Genomic DNA, 18,829 nt, shown 5'->3' with positions numbered 1-18,829 from the left:
TAAATGCTGTATTTTATTAATTTTACTTTTCCTTGTAAAAAAAAAAAGTCAATATATTGTCTATTATTTGAAACGCTAACTAAGCTGGGAACTGGTACCTACTATACAGTCTATACAAGGTACATGTATTTGTTTGGTTTTTTTGCTGGAAGAGTTTGTTACCATGGTTATGCCGTGATATATATTGCAACTCAGAGTATATACCTCTGTCAAGTCCAAGGTGTAGTTTGTGTGCTATTGCAAAGTTGCACATGAAAAAACAACAAAAATCTTGCCCTTTTTTCACCAGTTATTTAAAATATACCAAACCTTGCATGCAGCAAGGAATTAATTGTTAACAGGGTGCGAGCTATCTCTTTGGATCCTACATACTGACGATATGAGTCAAAGAAAATTTTGACTTGTCTTGATTGTTAGAAGCACACTTGGAGCCCTCCCCTCCATAAAATAAAGGACACTCCCTTAAAAAATGTATCAAGATCAAGAAGCGGTGCGATCAAAGATTTCTCAACATCAACTATATTGGCAGTCCATATAAGAATGAAAAAAAAACAAGCCTAAAATACTATTAATATTAAACAAAGAGACACAAAAACTGAGATGAATGCTAAGAAAAATCTGGTAAAATACAGACACGAATGCAAAGCAAATATACAGTGTAATATATATGATATCAAAACTTGCAAAAAATTTTGATTTCAGCACCATTTCCCCAAAGTCAGGTTATTTCAAGTTCACTGCAATATTACATCATTTCTAAATCAACCTACAATTTATATAAATATAATAGTTTTAAATACATACAAACAATGTACAAATTATTTTGTAATATAATATTGCATAATGCTTCTTTTTTTTTGAATTGGAAATTAACCATGCAATAAATATGAAAAAGAAACAAAAAAATACTGTAATTTTATCAAGAAAATGCACCATTTTAATAAGCAAGCAGGAAGTGCAACAAAGCTAGTCAATATGCTGGTATAGCAGCTCCTTAGTGAGGTCAATATTGACTTATTATTTCCCCAGCAGTCAATATAAACTGATTAAACATCTCTACAAAGTTACTAGGAACTGATTTAACATTTCTACAAAGTAAATATTGACTGATTTAACCCCTACGGTCAATATTCACGGAGTTAACTAACAAACTAGTCAATATACAGGTATAATGACTCATCAAAGGAGGTCAATAGGGACTTCTTATTTCCCAAGCAGTCAATACTAACTGATTTAACAAATCCACAAAGTCACTATTAACTAATAACCCTCTGATGGCTGGTCAATGCTAAATAAGCAATGTAAATATTGATTTATTAAATCCCTCTAAAGTCAACATTTACTTCCACTCAACCCCAACAGTGTCTCTTTTATATACCTATTCCAAGGCCATTTTAACTGCAAAAAGGGTATTTCATCCTCTGACTCCAAAGTCAGTATAAACCTGACTGAAGTTAATATCTGCTTGTATGAACTCCATAAACTCTATTTACAATGACACTGACATTCAAAATTTGCCTTTACAGATATTGACCTCTACAAAGGCTTTATACAAAGATAATGACCTAAAATTGACCTCACTAATATTGACCCCGAGTAAAGTCTAAAAACAATATTACTGACCTCAATGTGGTATATATATGGTACAATATTGACCCCCCAAAGTTGACCTCACTGCTATTGACCACAAATGAAGTCTATATACACCGATATTGATCCATGATCTCAATGATATTGACAATACAAAAGTTAAACATGAAATCAATAACAATTTGCCCCATTACACACATAACAGCACTTTTCAAAGACTATACACATAAAACATATATATCAACACACACTCTCAATCTTTGTTTTCAACATCAGAAACTGATATTTCATACAGTTCTTTTACACGAGATGTAAATGTCATTTGACGTTTTGAGTCTTGACTTCAGAATACAAATAAATGTATTCAGATTTGGTGAATTCATTTCCTTTTTTACCGTCACTTTACAAAAATAGAAGTCTGCAAAAGACAAGATTCACCTATTTCTCTACACCATTGCTTTAAGATTGCTTTTTGCAAATTTCATTAATAACTTGCTTTGGCATGAAATTTCCAGCTGCTTCAATTATATTTTCAATTGACAAAAGACTTTGTGAAATTCTACCTAAAAGTTACTTAAAATATAATATGTTGGTACTTCTTACTAGTATATGATTATAAGAATGTTCACATAGCCATATCAGAGGCCAATGTCAAGGTTACTTTTGGCAAAAAAATAGTCATGGAATGCATTTTCTACTCTTATAAATGAATATACTACATGATGTGGTCATACATTAACAATATCAAAGCAAAAAATATACAAAGTAATGATAAAGAAACATACAAAAACATAAGTTGTTCATGGAAACAAAAATACAGTTTGTTCATGGTGGTAAGAACTGCATCATACACACTTTGAGAATGCCATGAAATTGTTTTGAACTCCCACCTACACACCAACCATACAATATTGCTAGGTATTTGCATCTTTTAAACTACAAATAAAAAATATACAGTTGAGTTGAAACGAGTAGAAAATAACCTGAGATAATGTCTTTGGCTTATCCAGTAAAATAGTGTGAATGCCAATGTTAGTGTGGTTTCATTTATTGAAGACATTAGTGGCACTAAAGGAAGGTGAACTCAGTGGGCGATATCGGGAGTGATAAGCTTCAACATTAGAGGAGTCGAATACAGTGGGTGATATCGCGTTATCGATATAACATACGCATAGAGTTCGGTATCAGTACTGTAACAGATCTTCTGAGAAATATCATGCTATCACACTGAAGTTCACAGAAGTTCCCAAGACTCCCAAGATTGCTAGCAATGGCGACAATGAACTGACTGGTAATCTTTGTCTGTTTCAAGGCAATACAGCCAGGATACTAAAGGCACTTTAAGAATACAAGTAGTTTGCTGCATATTAAATCTATACACATTTGGCGTTACAAGATGCAACAATGTGCAACTTGTTGTTGACTTTATGAGGATGAATTCAAATGTTTTTTTTTTTCCATAGTAAATCACCTCGCTCTTGTTCAGGGCTTGAGTTTCTAATTTTTTCCCCCATCACAATCTTCCATGGAAGAATCTTTCTCCTTGTAGGCAAAAAGTGATGTCTTCACAGTTACTTCTTGCTCTTGTCCTTTGGGTCTTTTTTCTTTGAGGCTGCTGGTGAATCAGTACTCTGTTAAAGGGAATATACATGCATCAAGTTAAATCCACAAGAAGACATGACAGGGTATAGCAACAACAGTAATATAATATGATAAAACAACCACAAGTTACTCACATCTACCGCAAGTAATGATTTTGTGTGATCTGCTTGACCAGGCTTTGTACATTGTAAACCTACAGTTAATACTTAAATCCACCTTTCTTTAAGTTGAATTTGAACGAATATTTACAACTTTATGACTCCACTTTCTAAGTCATTTTCAGAGTTTTTATGATCAACTAATGTCGTTTTCCAGAGGATCCTAAAAGCTGCACTAAACATCAACTGGAATGACTGTTTTGTCCAGACTCAAAAATCCGTCCCCTTCCGAGATCATGATTTCAAATTGTTACTGTGCACATGTGTGGCTACTTATGGATAAAATCAACCTCGAATTAACATGTACAATGTGAAATTATTAATATTTTAGCAATTTTCAGTGAATAATATTGTCGGTTTAGATTGAAATAATAAATATGCCAATTACAACTAGGACAACTTTTAAAGTACACATCATGACTTCACTGCTATTTTTCCTTTATTGGACTACTTCATTTATTTGCCACGTGAGCTAAATTTTCAACATCTTAGATATAACCAAGTTTCCCAGAGAAAACACTTCCGTGGATTTTTCCGGGAATGGTCCAAAGACTGTCCTGGCGTATATGAACAACACACTGACAAGCTTTGCAGAAATGTCCATTTATTGTTTTCCTACAAGGCATCAAAATTGACATTGTGACAAAGCCTGTCGTTAACTTTATTTCAGATCACATAAAAAACACCACTTGCAGGAAATAGAACTATTGGTCATGTTGAACATCAGGATCTTTATAACTACTCTTACAAAAATGGGTTTATTAATTCTAAACTTTATAAATGTTCAGGTAACCATGATTCTTCAAAATGTGACCATTTCTAAAAAAAAAAAAGAAAGCAAAGTTTGCTATTCTTTAGAGAAGATGAAAACTACAACTAATTATTTGCTGACTTGCATAGACAGAGACTGTAAAATAAAGTAAGGAATCACACAGTAAATTGTGTGCAAGGCATGCTTCTGCAGTGTACATGTAGCTGACACATATTAACAACATATATCAGTGACATTGCATGTCACAAACCACAGGTTAGTCAACTATCATTCCGGGGGAGGTCAGGTGTGGGTGACAATGTTTAGAAAGGAGGGGATTGTTCATGATGACACTTGGTATAGAAATGTAAAAAAAGGGGGGAAAATGAATTTGTAAAAAAACCACCTTATGGGACAATTTCTTGGTTCCTCTGTCAGTTGATGGTGTCTTCCTGATTGTACTTTTGCTGCTTGTAGGAGTGGTGGAGCTGGTTGGTTTGATTGATTTGACTGTAAAACGACACAAGACATGACAGCTATTTCATCAAGAATGTTTGGATGAATTATTTACACTGACAAAATGATGTTAGTTTAAGGTTAGTTAGGACATTGAAATGCAGTAAAATGATGCAGCATCATGCCGCAGTGTGGATATGTGCAAACATACAGCTACAACAGCTCCTTGCAGTCCATACTTACACAATAGTGCTACATGCTGCATCTTACATCTGCCAAGCCATACATATATTTATTTTGTACTATCATGTGTTTATTTCAGCACAATTCATTTAATTATAAACTAGACACTTAAAGCTCATTGGTGTAGGTGTGTGGGTGTAGTACTTATATCTACATCTACAGCAATGCAGTGGACCAATAGAGAACTGAGAAGGTATTTAGTAGAGATTGCATATTAATTACAAGCTGACTACCATCAGAGTATACCATATTCTCTTTTTGAAGGTTACATGAAGAATCTACGCACAAAATACTATCTAGACTAACAATAAAATACCCACACATAGTATCAGAAATATCTACAGATCTACCCTGCGACCACCTCACAAACATACCTATAAACCTACTCAAATAGTAACCATCAGAAATACCACAAAGTCTACCCACAAAAAATACCTACAGATTATCGGTGAAATTACCCAAAGCGTAACTGTCAGAAATACCAATTGACAGAAATACCCCAATATCTACCCACCACGATACTTAGACTACCGATAAAAATGCCCCGTGAAATACCAACAGAGATACCCAAAAATGTAACCATAAAAATACCTACAGACCACCCATACACAGCCCTATAATAAGAGTCAATGTTGCAAATAAACAGGAACGACGCTTTTCACAAGACACTTGCAAGGCGTACCACCAGAAAACCACCAAAAATACTGATACCACCATTACTACCCAGAGAACAAGACAAAGAACTGATTGACACCTGATACAACACAGTAAGACAGTTGAGGACCATGTATAAATAAAACGTATTCCTTACCTTTACTCTTCTTAGTATCCATTGGTATAAAAGTGCCTAGACGGATATCTGGGCTAGGTTTACGTAGGTTTTCCTCTGAATACCATTTTGTTGTACCAGGGATCTCACTAGACAGATTACTTTCAGAGTATGACCTCTCTCTATCTAGGTTAGACTTGGAAGGTTGTTTAGTTTTTGTCACATAACTCCTTGGACGACTTCTCTTTGCTTCAGCTTCTTTCAATTTCTCATATGTTTCGTTTAATTTCATTTCTAGATATTTCACTTTCTCTTCAGTTCCATCGTGTTCCATTTTAAGTTTTTTGTACTTTTCGGCAAACATTTCGTTCTCTTCCTGTTATCCCAAGAAAAAAGAGACAAGATTTTGTGGAAAACTGTTAACAAAACTTGGTTGAAATGGGAGAGAACCAGGATATTTCTATTCATAGTATATATTAGTGATTCTCTGCCAAAGAAGGAGTCGCCCTGATTTTTTAAAGAATTCATTTTACCGATTATTAATATTCAAATTTTTTATGAATAATTAGTGTTGACAAGTAAAAACACCAAGGGCACTCATCTGTGGTTGGGGAGCACCCTGGAGATGTAATTATGATGTGTAAATGTTAGTAATTCCCTGTGCATTCACTTTGCAACTTTTATATACTTCTGGGTCAAGTTCTAAAATGAAGTCTAATGACCCATCCAATGACTGCAAAGATAAACTGTCTTTGTGAATTGAGCAGAAAAAAAACAACTTCTACCATGCATACCTGTTTTGTCTGGTCTAAATTCTGCCTTAGTTTGGCAATTTCTTCTTGCATAACTTGTACCTCTGATTCTTTGACTCTAAGATTTACCTGGGGATGAAGCAAAATAAGAATTAAGGAGCAAACTCCACAATAAGAGTATATTCATTCTGCTTTATGTCACTTCAACGAGGTTCTCTTTTCAAATTTGATAGACGTATTACTTTGCGTGTACACTCCCATCCTAACTTACTGTGTTGTCTATAGCTATGGACACATTTGATACCCCTAAATTTGACCACTATGACAATCTAGCAGTCTACATACAAAGGAACACTAAAGGCCCATACTTCAGTCCCAGATCCTCATATCAGATAAATTTCCAGCCGAGAAAATTCTAAAACATTGATAATACTAGTGAAATGTTTACACAAATGAATGTTAAATTTCTTTATAGTGTAGAGCCTTCTTTCAAAGCAGCAGCCATGAAATTACAAAATCTTTGAAAAAAAAAGTGTCAACAGATGCCTCCTGAGGTTCGTCCAAACCAAACATATTTTCCCATGGTTACTAAAAATTGCTCTACATCCCTGATTACTATCTATTTCAAGTACAACATGTATACTAAAAGTTACCTTGACTTCATACAACTCCAATATCTCAGCCCCGCTAGCCATAGCACCTGAGTTGGCGGCTTCCCCATCAACTCCCAGGGTACTTCTCAAATTAGCTATCTCATCAGCCATTGAATCATTCAGGTCGGTATTTTCTGTGGTTAAGTGGTAAATGCTTTGCTTTTTTTCTTCCAGGCAGCGTTGGAGAGTGGCCAGTTGTTCTTCCAAGGCAGAATTTTCAATACATTTGACGGAGTACTGTTGAGACAGGGCAACCATTTCGGTTTCAATCTTTTCAAGCTCCTCTCTGAAAGACAAATTCACTATCTTTTTAATATATGTGCAAAGTAGGGATGGAGAAGAATGCTCCTTAAATTGGGAAATACAGATAAATATACTTTTATTTAAATTATGTCTTTACTTTTCTTTTGAGATTTCTTATACATTTCTCCCCCCATTATATGTATCAGAGTAGTCAGATCCCCCCTCAAAAAAAAAAAAATTAAAAAAAAAAAATTAAAAAAAAAAAAATTATGTGTGTCAGAGTATTATAGTTAATGGTATATAAAGATTTGAACGCTATACAAAGCATTAGTATATAAATTTTGTGTCACTTCATGAATTTTCCTTACATCTGCATTGGTGAAGTATAGTATCACTATTCAACATTGAGTATACATGTTGTTACCCGATTACTTTTCTCTCCTCCAAATTCTGATCAATTTTACATTATCAACTCTGATACTTGGACATTCAGAATGAAATTACTATCAATTAAGATAAATATCTGTATTTCCTCCCTTTATTAAAGCATGGCAAACATCATGCAGGAAAAGATCATGAAATACAGAATACCACAGTATAGTACAGTTTGGGTATAGAATAGAATAGAATAGCACAGACCGCAACAAAACTAGACAGTACTGTCATTCTTACTGTAATTTCCACCTGCAGTTAGACACCATATTTGGTGTCAATTTGTCAATGGAAGTACCAACCTAACCATGGGTACAAGTGGTAGCATCACCCTGAACCCTGGTACAAGGGGTGGCATCACCCTGAACCATGGTACAAGGGCTGGCACCAGTAACCTGAACCATTGTGCAAGTGGTACCACCAACTTGAACCATGGCATAAGGGGTTGCATCACCCTGAACCCTGGTAGTGATACAAGGGGTGGCACCAGTAACCTGAACCATGGTACAAGGGGTGGCACCAACTGGAACTATGGTACAAGGGGTGGCATCAACCTGAACCATGGTACAAGAGGGGTGGCACCAACCTGAACCATGGTACAAAGGGTGGCACCAACCTGTACATGGTACAAGGGGTGGTACCACCCTGAACCATGGTACAAGGGGTGCAATGCACTCCAGAAACAACAACAAAACAACACAAAATCATACGTTAGACAGTATTAGAGGTGGACACATCACGACAGAAACTTGCAGCACAGCATATCTTTCCACATTGTTATGAAGGAGATTAATTCATTCAATTTGGAAACAAATGAGCAAGAAAACCCCAAAAATCCTCGTCAATCTGTTAAAGGTCAAGAACGTTCACAACTAGTAACAATACAAATTTTTCTCCAAAAACTGTTATAGAGTAGACGGTTCAACTTTATAATTTCCAAATGACAAAAAAAAAAAAAAATTATTTCCAACAAAACTCTATAAAAGTTTTTGAAGAGAACACTAAATACTAAAACATACACAACTCAAAACAAAAGACGGATCAATAACTTAAACATCCATGCAGACAAAGTACACAGATAGTGATATATCCCATGACAAACCCCTGAGCAGATGGTGACCCACATGCTGAATCGATTTATAGCATACCAATTCTGCTGAGTAATTGATTGAGGCTTGTGGTTTAATACTTGCAAATACAAATGAAATACAGGTGCATATAATACCACACTGGGAAGCAAATCTGTGTGTGGTACATGGTTAGTATCTATACTCACAGTTTTTGTAACATATTCCATGCAACCAGCCTGTGAGAATGCATGAAATGAAATTTCATGGTCTTGTTTTTAGTTTTCCATGCGAACATGGGATATACCAGAGGAAATGACTGAATCAGATTTCTGAACCACTTGGGAAACTTCATATAAAAAGTCAGTTCTATTTAATAACACAGACACTTTCTAAAACTGGAGAAAGTTAGGCACATGTTTCTGGCAACTACTGTAATTAAAGTAGTCAGTTTTAACAGAACCGGTGTCATGCACTGCCCATGTGATCTGTTTCAAATATCATGCATCGTACATGTGATCTGTTTCAAATATCATGCATCGCACATGTGATCTGTTCTGGAAATCATGCTCTGTCCATGTGACCAGATTCAAATATCATGCATTGTTCATGTGTTCTTTTGTTTCAAATTTCCAGAGTGTTCCCAGAATGGTTCATCACACTTTACAAAAGACAAGAACATTGAAATAGAAATGTGAAGAACATCGAGAAGATAGGAAAAACACCAACACAATGACCACCACATCACGACAACAATGAAAACTACAACAATTTATTGATGATCATTTTACCAACCTTGTGAGAGAGGTTAGAGGTTACATGAATGAGATATAGTTTTTTTTTTTATAGGAAAGCAGACCTACACACAGACAGGAAAGAAAGTCCCAATGTAAGGCAATGAAAACAATGATTTGGCATGCAATGCACATGATCACAGAGTCTCCAACCACCAACTGAAAAGTAAACAAGTCAGAAACTCCAACACAGATTAGATTGACTTTGTATGATATATAGCATTATGATGATGACATTATGAAGGTTACAGAAATATCATTACATGCAGTGAGTAATCGTTTCCAAATCATTCTGACAATTTGGTTTTGCAATGTATTATTATGTCATTGTCAATATACCAATATGGATGAGAATGGTAGTATTTTCCACATCTTGCTTTACATGGAAACAGTCCAGAATTCAATTTTTTCATTTGTTATACAAGTCAATATTCTTTGCGATGAAGATCAATTTCCTTTTCTAACTTTCATGTGTGATCTACATCCTGGGGTTTCTTGAGGTATGCGAAAAACACAATTCATATCGAGTAAGAATTTTAAATCTTTTCAATATCTTAGCTCACTTTTGAAAGCAATAAGAAAGTAAATCTTTGTTCTTGGAAGAGATATTATGGCAATTGGGAATACAGCAGTTGGACAGCATGTTTACAATTTGATGTAAATTTAGTCGTACTAGTCCAGGGTCATGAAAAGGTCATGAAAGTTGACTATTCAATCTGACGGGGTTGGATTCTGTCCATTTTTACTGTTTACTAATCATACCTGAGTATGAATACTTTGTAAACTCCTACATATGCCTACAATTCAAGTTGTTCTTTTTACTTGAATATGATAATTTCTATAACCTAATTATCAAATTGCAATGTTGTCCTGGATCAATGGCCATATTAAAAATGTCCACGTTTAGCACCATAATAATGGAAAAATGCTGCAATTCTCATCCTTATTGTCTTTTCTTTAGATGAGCAATGAGAAACTGATAAAATGCTATTAGTACTAGAAATGGTGTTAGAACAAATAAATACTGCATGTCAATATATATTTGGCAATTGAATAAGTTACACATTCTTCAATTTCACACTTCAAGACATGCAATGAAAATATTCACAGATTTCACTCACTCCCTCACTCCCAATCATTATTAAAATGAGAAATCCACTATAATGTTCAGCAACTCTATGCTATTACACACGGTTACACCTTAACATGATCACACATTTTTCAATACATTCATGTACTACCAGTATATATTTGTGAAGAATTCTGATAATGGTTAGGGCACTGAGACAAAGTGAGTCCCAAACTCCCAGGTTATATAGCAACAATAAACTGTGGGTATATATGTACTCGGAAATCTTCATACAACTTTAGCATTACTATGGTTATGAGAACTGTTGTACCATTATTTTGTTCCACTATTTTCCTTGTATATCTCAAGTTAAATAACAAAACATCTACAAATGACACATAGTATTCTTTTTGTGAATATTCGTAACATTCTCTTGAAAATTCAGTTCCCCTTTTTCAGACTCTGACTATGTAGTGGATACTTACTGATGGTCTCTTTTCAAAGCTTCAATGCTTTCATTGACGTTACCATGGAGATGATACCTAGCCCTTTCTCTTTCTAGCTCTTCTTCATGTTTCTTCTTCAGTGCTTTCATTGCTGTAATATGAGCAACAAAAAGATCTCACCTTTCTATTCATAGTATAGTAGTAGAAAGTCAACAGATGCCACAATTTGATAAATTCCGGTTATCAGAAAGACAAAAGATTTCATGATTTGGCCACTAGGAGTGCTGTTCGCAGACCGCATTTTTTTTTGGGGGGGGGGGGGGAGATAGTGGAATACTGCAGCTTACAGACAGATAGCAGACATGACATTATTACTCGATTTCAGTGTTGTTCCAACAGTTCTATCATTTTTAGTGACTACCAGTAATCATAAACATGCCCAACCACCACTCTTGGATCTAGTGCCACCTCAACCTATTCATGGTTTCGAGCACTCCTGGATCTAGTGCCACCTCAACCTATTCATGGTTTCGAGCATTACCATACTAGAATCAGTGGCCAACCCTCACTTTGCCAAATGTGGAGCCCCCTCTTGCAATGCTAACCTGCGAAATGGCCAGAAATTCAGCAAACCAGAATATGGTGTAGTAACAGGTACCGATAGTTTCATTGCAAAGTATCATATCACAAACAGATCAACATACATAAAAATTTTGTCAGTCTAAAACTGACAACCACATGTTACAAGCATAGTGTGCAGTGAGCGATTACAGGTGTGCCCACAATGATGCAAATTGAGTGTATGATAATCATGAAAGTATCGGATCAAGGAGTCTTCTATGCTAGGCCAAAACCAAGAGAACTTTATATAACAGGATGGTTCATACAGTATATTTCTCTATAGATGTGTCTACAAGGATTAAAGTTCTTCTCTGCAAACCCTAATACCTTGATGTACTAGAATACTCTCTGAACTCTCTCTTGGTTTATTCTTTAAAATACTCTATCCAGTCTCATTTTACTCACCAGAAAGTGTTGCTGCTGATTCATCTCCCAGGTTCCTCTCTCTGTCCTGTCTAATTCGTGAAATTTCTTCAAAATGTCGTTTTTTCAATTTGTCAATTGCAACTTTGTGTGCTCTCTGTGCTCGTACTAAACCAATGTCACTACCCTTCTGTAAATATAAACATATATACAAATTCTCCACTGTTTATATTTTTGTAATGTTGCATGATTTGACGACCAAGCTAGCATTCAGTAAAATTGTCTGATTTGACCCTAGAGTTCAGATCTATTTTAGTTTATAGCATGAATGACAACCACTTGGTTGGTATCAGAGTTTACTTGTGTTTTAATATTGATGATACAGTGTAATACCACTGGTACTGCACCACGTATAATCACATCATCCACAGTAACAAACAAAATATGAACAAAACTTAACTCTACAGGCATCTAAACACACTGAATAGACTAAACTGTAAACAGAGCATCACCAGGTCAGTAAAATATTTATATTAATGAGTGAACAGGTCAGAGGTCATTTATGGTGTAACTCTGAGGTCAAAGGGCACAACTCTGAGGTAACTGATAAATTTACAGTTTTGGTGCGTATAAAACTTTCTATCAGTATACTATTTGACTTACCCGAAGCAATTCAATTTCTTTTTCATATTTCTCCCTGAGTGAAGCCACCAGTGACTGTTGAGGTAGTTCAGATTGTTGCAGTGGTACTGATTCAGCCACCAATGGTGACTCACTAGCTACATTGTTCATCTGTGACATTTTCACAGCTTGTAAATCCGTTTCATGAAGTTCAGCAAAGTTGTCCAGTTTTTCTTCGTATTCATTTTTCATATCTTCCATCTCCCGTCCATGTTCCTCGTCAATCAGTGACATTTCCCTGCTATGATCACTTTTCATACTATCTATTGCCTCTTCGTATTTCTGTTCAAGTTCAGATATCTTATACTGTTGTTCATGGCTAAGTCTTTCAAAATCATGCCTATACCTCTCCTCAAGTTCATGTTCATACCGTTCTTGTTCTTGTCTTAGTTTTGCAATCTGTCCTTCGTGTTTTTGTTCTATCTGTTTAGTTTTCTTTTCCTGTTCTCGTCTTATTTTACCGATATCATCTTCATAACTTTCCTGCATATAAGACATTTTCTTTTCATGTTCTACCTTGACTTTGCTCAGTCTTTGTTCATACTCTCGTCGTACATTTGCAAGTTTTTGTTCAGAGGGACTTTTAAGTTGAGGAGAGGCAGGTTCTGAGTGAGATTCTGACAATCTATCTTCATAGTCTCTCTTGATTCGACTTATTTCATCTTCATACTTCACTTTGAGTTCAGCCGTCTCCTTCTGTAGATCGTCCTCCAGGTGAGTCATATCATCCTCAATGTCCTTTAGTTTATCCTCGTACTCCTTCTCAACCTTCGCGATTTCTTCTTCGTGTTTCTCTTGTAATTCTTTGATTTCGCTTTCATGTAATTCCTTCATGTCTAACATTTCTGTCGTGACATCAGTTAATTTTTGTTCATATTCGTCTTTAAGTTTCCTTATCTCCTCCTCATAATGTCCAATGTCATTTTGTTTTTGGGCCTGTGCTTGTTCCCGAACAGCTTCATCCTCTCTCCATTTGTCTTGTAATTCTTTGATTTCACTTTCATGAACCTCTTTCAAATCCAACATTTCAGTGTTCAGTTGTTTGAGTTTTTGTTCATACTCATCCTTAACTCTCTGGATGTCACCCTCGTATTGTTGTTTCATTTCCATGGTAACTCTCTCTTGTTCAATTTTCAGATCCTCCTGTTTTTCTTGGTATTCCTTGATTTCACTTTCATGCTGTTCTTTCAGGTCTAACATTTGTGTAGTGAAGTCTTTCAACTTTTGTTCACTCTGTCCTTTGATGTCATCAATCTCATGTTGGTAATTCTGTTTCAACTCACATATTTCCTCGTGCTGTAAATCAGCAATTTCAGATGCAGCATCGGAAAATTTCTGATCATATTGTTCCTTTACTTGTTTCACTTCTTCCTCACATTTTTCTTTCAGTTGTGCTATTTCTTGATCTTGATTTGTACTCATACTTTCACACATATCTTTCAGCTTCGCTTCATAATTTTCAACAACCTTTCCTAGTTCCTCTTCATACTTCATTTCCATTTCTTTGAGTTCTATCTGAATCTCTCCTCTCAGTTTAGCTATCAACTCATCGTGTTCATTGTGGAACTTATCAATCTCTAGCCTGTGACTATCCTTCACATCCTCCATCTGCTTGTTATGTTTTTCCTTCACACTTTCCATGACATCTGTGATTGAATCGACTTCCTTGATGTGTTCTTCTGTCTTGATTCTCAGAGTTTCCTCAGCGCTATTGAGTTGTTCCTTCACTATGTCTAACTCATCAGTCAGATGCTTGACACGTCTAGAGGTCATCTCCTCGACCTGCTCGTTAAGGTCATCCTCCAATGTGAATTGGATTTCAGGTGTCTTCTTCACGTACTGTTCCTTCTCATTCATCTTCTGTAGAACTTCTCCTAATTCCGACTTAGTTTTGTCTAACTCATCCTGGAACTTGTTCATTTCCCTGACTTGTTCTTCTCGCTCGTTTTTGATGATAACTTCATATCTTTCCCGGACACTTGTAAGATTCATGGCATGTTCCATGGTTATGCTTTCAATGACTTTACCATTGCACACCTTCTCATAAGCTTCCTGCAGTGCATCCAGCTGTTGTTTCTGTTCAACTTGAAGTTTATTCATGATGTACGTCAACTCAGCCTGGAAGATTGCCCTCTGTGCTAGCATTTCGGCAAAGTCATTCATACTACTACACTTAGCTAGTAGATGTTCTGACTGGAGAACCATACCGTCACCTCCACCAGTGTACTGAGTCAGAGCAGACAGACTGTGTCTCCTATGTTGGGGTTTCACTCTACTTCGCAGACTATGTGCTGTATCTCCCCAGTAAGTCAAATGACTGCTTAACACAGCTCTCCTTGCGACGATGTCAGCAAACTGCTTCATCAGCTCTTCATTGTACAGGGGTCCAGGACCTTCTGCACTATCTTGTTCCTCTCGACCTTCTTGTTTCAACCGATCTAATTCAGTTTCATATCTATCTTTGATCTCTTCTAAGACTCCACTCATTTCTTCCCGAATGGAAGCCTCAATATCGGCATATTTTTTCTCAGCAGCTTGTCTTTGAACCTTCAGCATCTGCATACAACTAGCTCTCTCCATGTTGATTTCTCTCTCATACATATTCATAACTCTTTGCAGAATTCTCAACATTTCAGCTCTCACTATCTCACCAGATGCATATTCATTTGCAAACCTATGTGTTTCTTCAAGCTCTATCTGCTTTGCTAGTGAAGCCAGTTGAGAATCACTAATCCGGCTACTTTCATTTTGGTTAGGATCTGTCATCTCTGTTGCTGACATAGCTTGTATGTTTTCGACTTGTGGAAAGAGCAATTGGTAGCCTTCATATGCCATGGCAGATTCCTGCGTCAGACCTTCACTGGCATATTTCTTCATCTCATCCACCTTTCCTTCCTCACATAAAGCCATCAGTTTCTTTAACCTGACTTGCTGATGTTCCATTCTCTTGTAGGCTTTCTGTAACTGCTGTTGTAAATCTTTCACTTTGGTCTCAATCACATACATCATCTCACCTTCTTTCAATGCTTGCTCTGCTAGTGAGGATGCAAACTCCCCGACATGTGAGGGCTGTCCATCCTCGTCATGTACAGATCTCAACAGAGGTTCTGAAATCGCCCTCCTCGGAGAAAGATTTCTTCTGGAATTTGAGATGTCACCATCGACATCACTGTCATCAATGTTGTCCTGAAGGCTCTGTTCTTGTGCTTTAGTTCTTGATAGAGTAGCTCCTAGTGAACCTTGCATCACAATCCTCGTCGACAGTGTCTCTGCAAAATGTTCAACTGGACAACTAAGGGGCACGTCATCTCTCTGGTCATTGTCCTTCAACACTTCCAATGATAATTGATTGCCTTTCTTATCAGAATGATTCTGCTTGCTCTGTTGAAGTACATAGCTGACCTTACCTAGTGTGACAGCCTCAAAAGCCAACTTCTCAGCAAAACACCCAATCCTTTGTTCTTTAGTGATGCTTTCTTGAGCAACTAACTCTGTCTCTTTTTCTTGTAGTCTCTCATCAGCTTGAGATAATTGTTCCCTCAAAAGATCAATAGTTGTGCTGACATCATCATCCATACTCTTCAGACTTGTGTCTGATCTTCCAAAAGAAGTCTCTGATGACTGACTCTCTGCTGAAGACTTGCGGCCCACAAGCCTCCTCCTTAGCATCTCCGGATTCTCCTTCTCTAATATCTCACTTTCTTGGAGCCCTAATGCCTTTTCTGCTCTGCTGAGAGTGTCTCTTGTTTCTAGCATATGTTTTTCAACTTCACCTAGTGCAAGTGAGCAATAGTCTGCAGAGTTTTGGCCGTGTGAGACTCTGTGCCTTTGTAGCTCCTGAAGAAGATCAGCAATTTTCAATTTGGCATCTTCAATGGTTGATTCCATGCCGTCGAGTTTCAGTTCAAGTTCTGACAGCTGACTACTAACCTCATTCACAATCCTGACTCTGATTGAGTGCTCATTTTCTAGCTCTTTTGACAAAGTTTCCATTTTGGCTTTGAAGTCCTTCACCTGTTCTTTCAATCTGTTTTCAGAAACACACTTTGTATGGTAGGCCTTTCTGTTGCTCAGTTCTTTAGTGGTGACATCCACAAGTTTGGCAGTGACTTCTTTCAACTTCTGTTCGGTGGTGAGGAGCTTAGTCTCCAGGGATTTCATCCTTAGTAGTCGTTTCTGTTTGGGATTTTCAAGCTTTTCTCGAGGTACTGAGCTGTCAGAATCATCTGACTCTCCTCCATTGCTGCTACTTGAACATTGTTTCTTCTCTGATGTTTTATCACTCACTTGTGGTGAAGAACTACTTGTTAAGGAGATAACAGGAACAGTCTGGGCCTTCATCTCTCGGCTGACACTAACAAGTGGCTCAACACTACTACTTTGTACCGGTTCTGCTCTTGACGCCACCTTCTGTTCCACAAATCCAATCTTTCCTTTCAAACTATCTGTCTCTTCTTCCTGTGCTTTCAAAGTACCTTCGACATCATACAGTTTCATTTCAAGCTCTTCTAGTTTAGATTCCAACTCTCTAGAAGCTATTTTGGCACTACTTGAGGGAGTATTTCCCCCCATTTTTCTTTCTAAACTTGTAACTTTCTTTTCGCTATCTCTCAGCTTGCGATCTGATGCTGCAAGTTTCGAAGTCAGGTCTCTAATTCTATTACTCATTAGATCCATCTCTTCGTCAAAGTTCTTTTGAGCTCGGCGATTGTCTTCTTTACTTTGTAAATATTGGAATTCCAGCTCATCATAGCTACTATTTGCAGTTTTGAGTTCATTTCTAAGTCTTTTAAGTTCTTGCACAGCACTCTCATATCTAGCTTTCAAATGCTTGTTTTCTGAGTCAATATCGTCTCTTGATTTACTGTCAGTGTCTTGGCTGTCACCTTCAGACAGACTTTCCATCACACTATGTCTTTCCTCAGCAAGACATCGCTCAGCATCAGCTACTTTTTTATCACGCTTTTCCAGGGAGTTCTTCAGCTCTTGTAATTCCATCATCTTGTTTGTCATTTCCTCCTGGTGTTGTTCTTTGAGGGACTTGATCTGTGTTTGCAGTGCCTCTACAGTTTCTTTGTGTTTTTCAGTCTCCTGTTTTCCATCAGACTGCCCATCTTCCTTTTCTATTGCACTTTGGGCATCTTGTAACTGTTTTCTAAGCTGTGATATCTCTACTGTCTGCTGTAATATTTGTTGTTGGACACTCGCCCTATGAGATTGGCACTTCTCTAAGTCTGACTTGAGTTGGCTGCTTTCATCCTGTTTCTCTCTCAGTCTTGCACTAACGTCATCAAGCTCGATAGTTTTATTTTCTAGTTCGATTTTCAGCTTCTTGATTTGACCCTGGCTGTCTTTAAGCTGCTCCTGTAGATTTTCTAGATCATTAAGGGACTGCTCCAGCTGTGCTTTCAGGTCACTGACTTCATCAATACTGCTTTTTGATTGCGTTGACATGACATTGTGATCTGAGGCACCATCTTGCAGCTGTCCTCTCAGCTGCTCGACTTCATCTGTCTTGTCCTGCAAGATACGCTGAAGATGTTGAATTTCTGATGAACTTGAATCCAGGTATTCTTCTGCTACTAATTTGTCTGCTACTGCTTTATCCAAATCTTCACTAAGTTTATCAATCCTTTTCTTATTACTATTGTGATCATCAGCTATCTCTTTCAAGGCATCGTTCATTTTCTGAAGCTCGTTGACTTTGGCTTTGGTTTGTTTCAACTCTTCTTGTAAGTGAATGTTTGCATCTTCTCTCCTCTGGATGGTGTCTAGAGCTTCTTTCAACCTCCTTTCTGACTCATTAAGTTGGTCCTCTAAGCCTTGAATTCTAAGAACTGAGGTTGCTGCATCACTTTTGTCTCCTTGTAGAGTCTGAGTCAGCTCTGTAAGCTTACCCTCAGCCTCATCAAGTTGTTCTTGTAGCTTGGATTTTTCAGTCATTTCAGTTTTCAACTGATGTAGTAATTCCTCTATTTTGTCCTCTTGTTCTTGCCATTCTTCATCCAGTTTTTCACTCTCTCTCCTGGCTGTTTGCTCTTTTGAAGCTTTCTCCTCCATTAGAAATGCAACCTTTTCATCTGCCTTTGTCAACTTTAATTCCAGCATTTGCCTCTCAGTTTGGTATTTTCCCTGCAAT

The 18,829-nt window shown here is 37.0% G+C and overlaps 2 protein-coding genes across 5 annotated transcripts in view; both read right to left on the bottom strand.

Moving 5' to 3' along the window:
* Nucleotides 1-12: 12 nt before the first annotated feature.
* Nucleotides 13-18,808, bottom strand: LOC144435790 (uncharacterized). 4 transcript variants are annotated; one of them, XM_078124410.1, is made up of 9 exons: nucleotides 12,673-18,808; nucleotides 12,052-12,199; nucleotides 11,065-11,176; nucleotides 8,926-8,955; nucleotides 6,975-7,260; nucleotides 6,364-6,450; nucleotides 5,612-5,945; nucleotides 4,508-4,611; nucleotides 13-3,221 (listed from the first exon to the last, which is right to left on the bottom strand). In XM_078124410.1, the coding sequence occupies exons 1-9, from the start codon at nucleotides 18,796-18,798 to the stop codon at nucleotides 3,162-3,164; spliced, it is 7,287 nt and encodes a 2,428-aa protein (XP_077980536.1). In that variant the 5' UTR covers nucleotides 18,799-18,808; the 3' UTR covers nucleotides 13-3,161. The 4 variants fall into 4 exon arrangements, with proteins under 4 accessions (XP_077980536.1, XP_077980538.1, XP_077980537.1 ...); XM_078124412.1 differs by lacking the exon at nucleotides 4,508-4,611; XM_078124411.1 differs by lacking the exon at nucleotides 8,926-8,955.
* The window catches only part of LOC144435332 (uncharacterized), a 67,650-nt gene continuing 67,626 nt past the window's right edge, over nucleotides 18,806-18,829 (bottom strand). The window contains exon 14 of the mRNA XM_078123928.1: nucleotides 18,806-18,822. Coding sequence (XP_077980054.1) covers nucleotides 18,806-18,822 — 17 coding nt within the window. The remainder of the gene's footprint in view (nucleotides 18,823-18,829) is intronic.

Source organism: Glandiceps talaboti, chromosome 5 (assembly GCF_964340395.1).
Source record: "Glandiceps talaboti chromosome 5, keGlaTala1.1, whole genome shotgun sequence".
In the NCBI taxonomy this organism is placed as follows: domain Eukaryota; kingdom Metazoa; phylum Hemichordata; class Enteropneusta; family Spengelidae; genus Glandiceps; species Glandiceps talaboti.
This window is presented reverse-complemented; position numbering and strand designations above follow the sequence as displayed.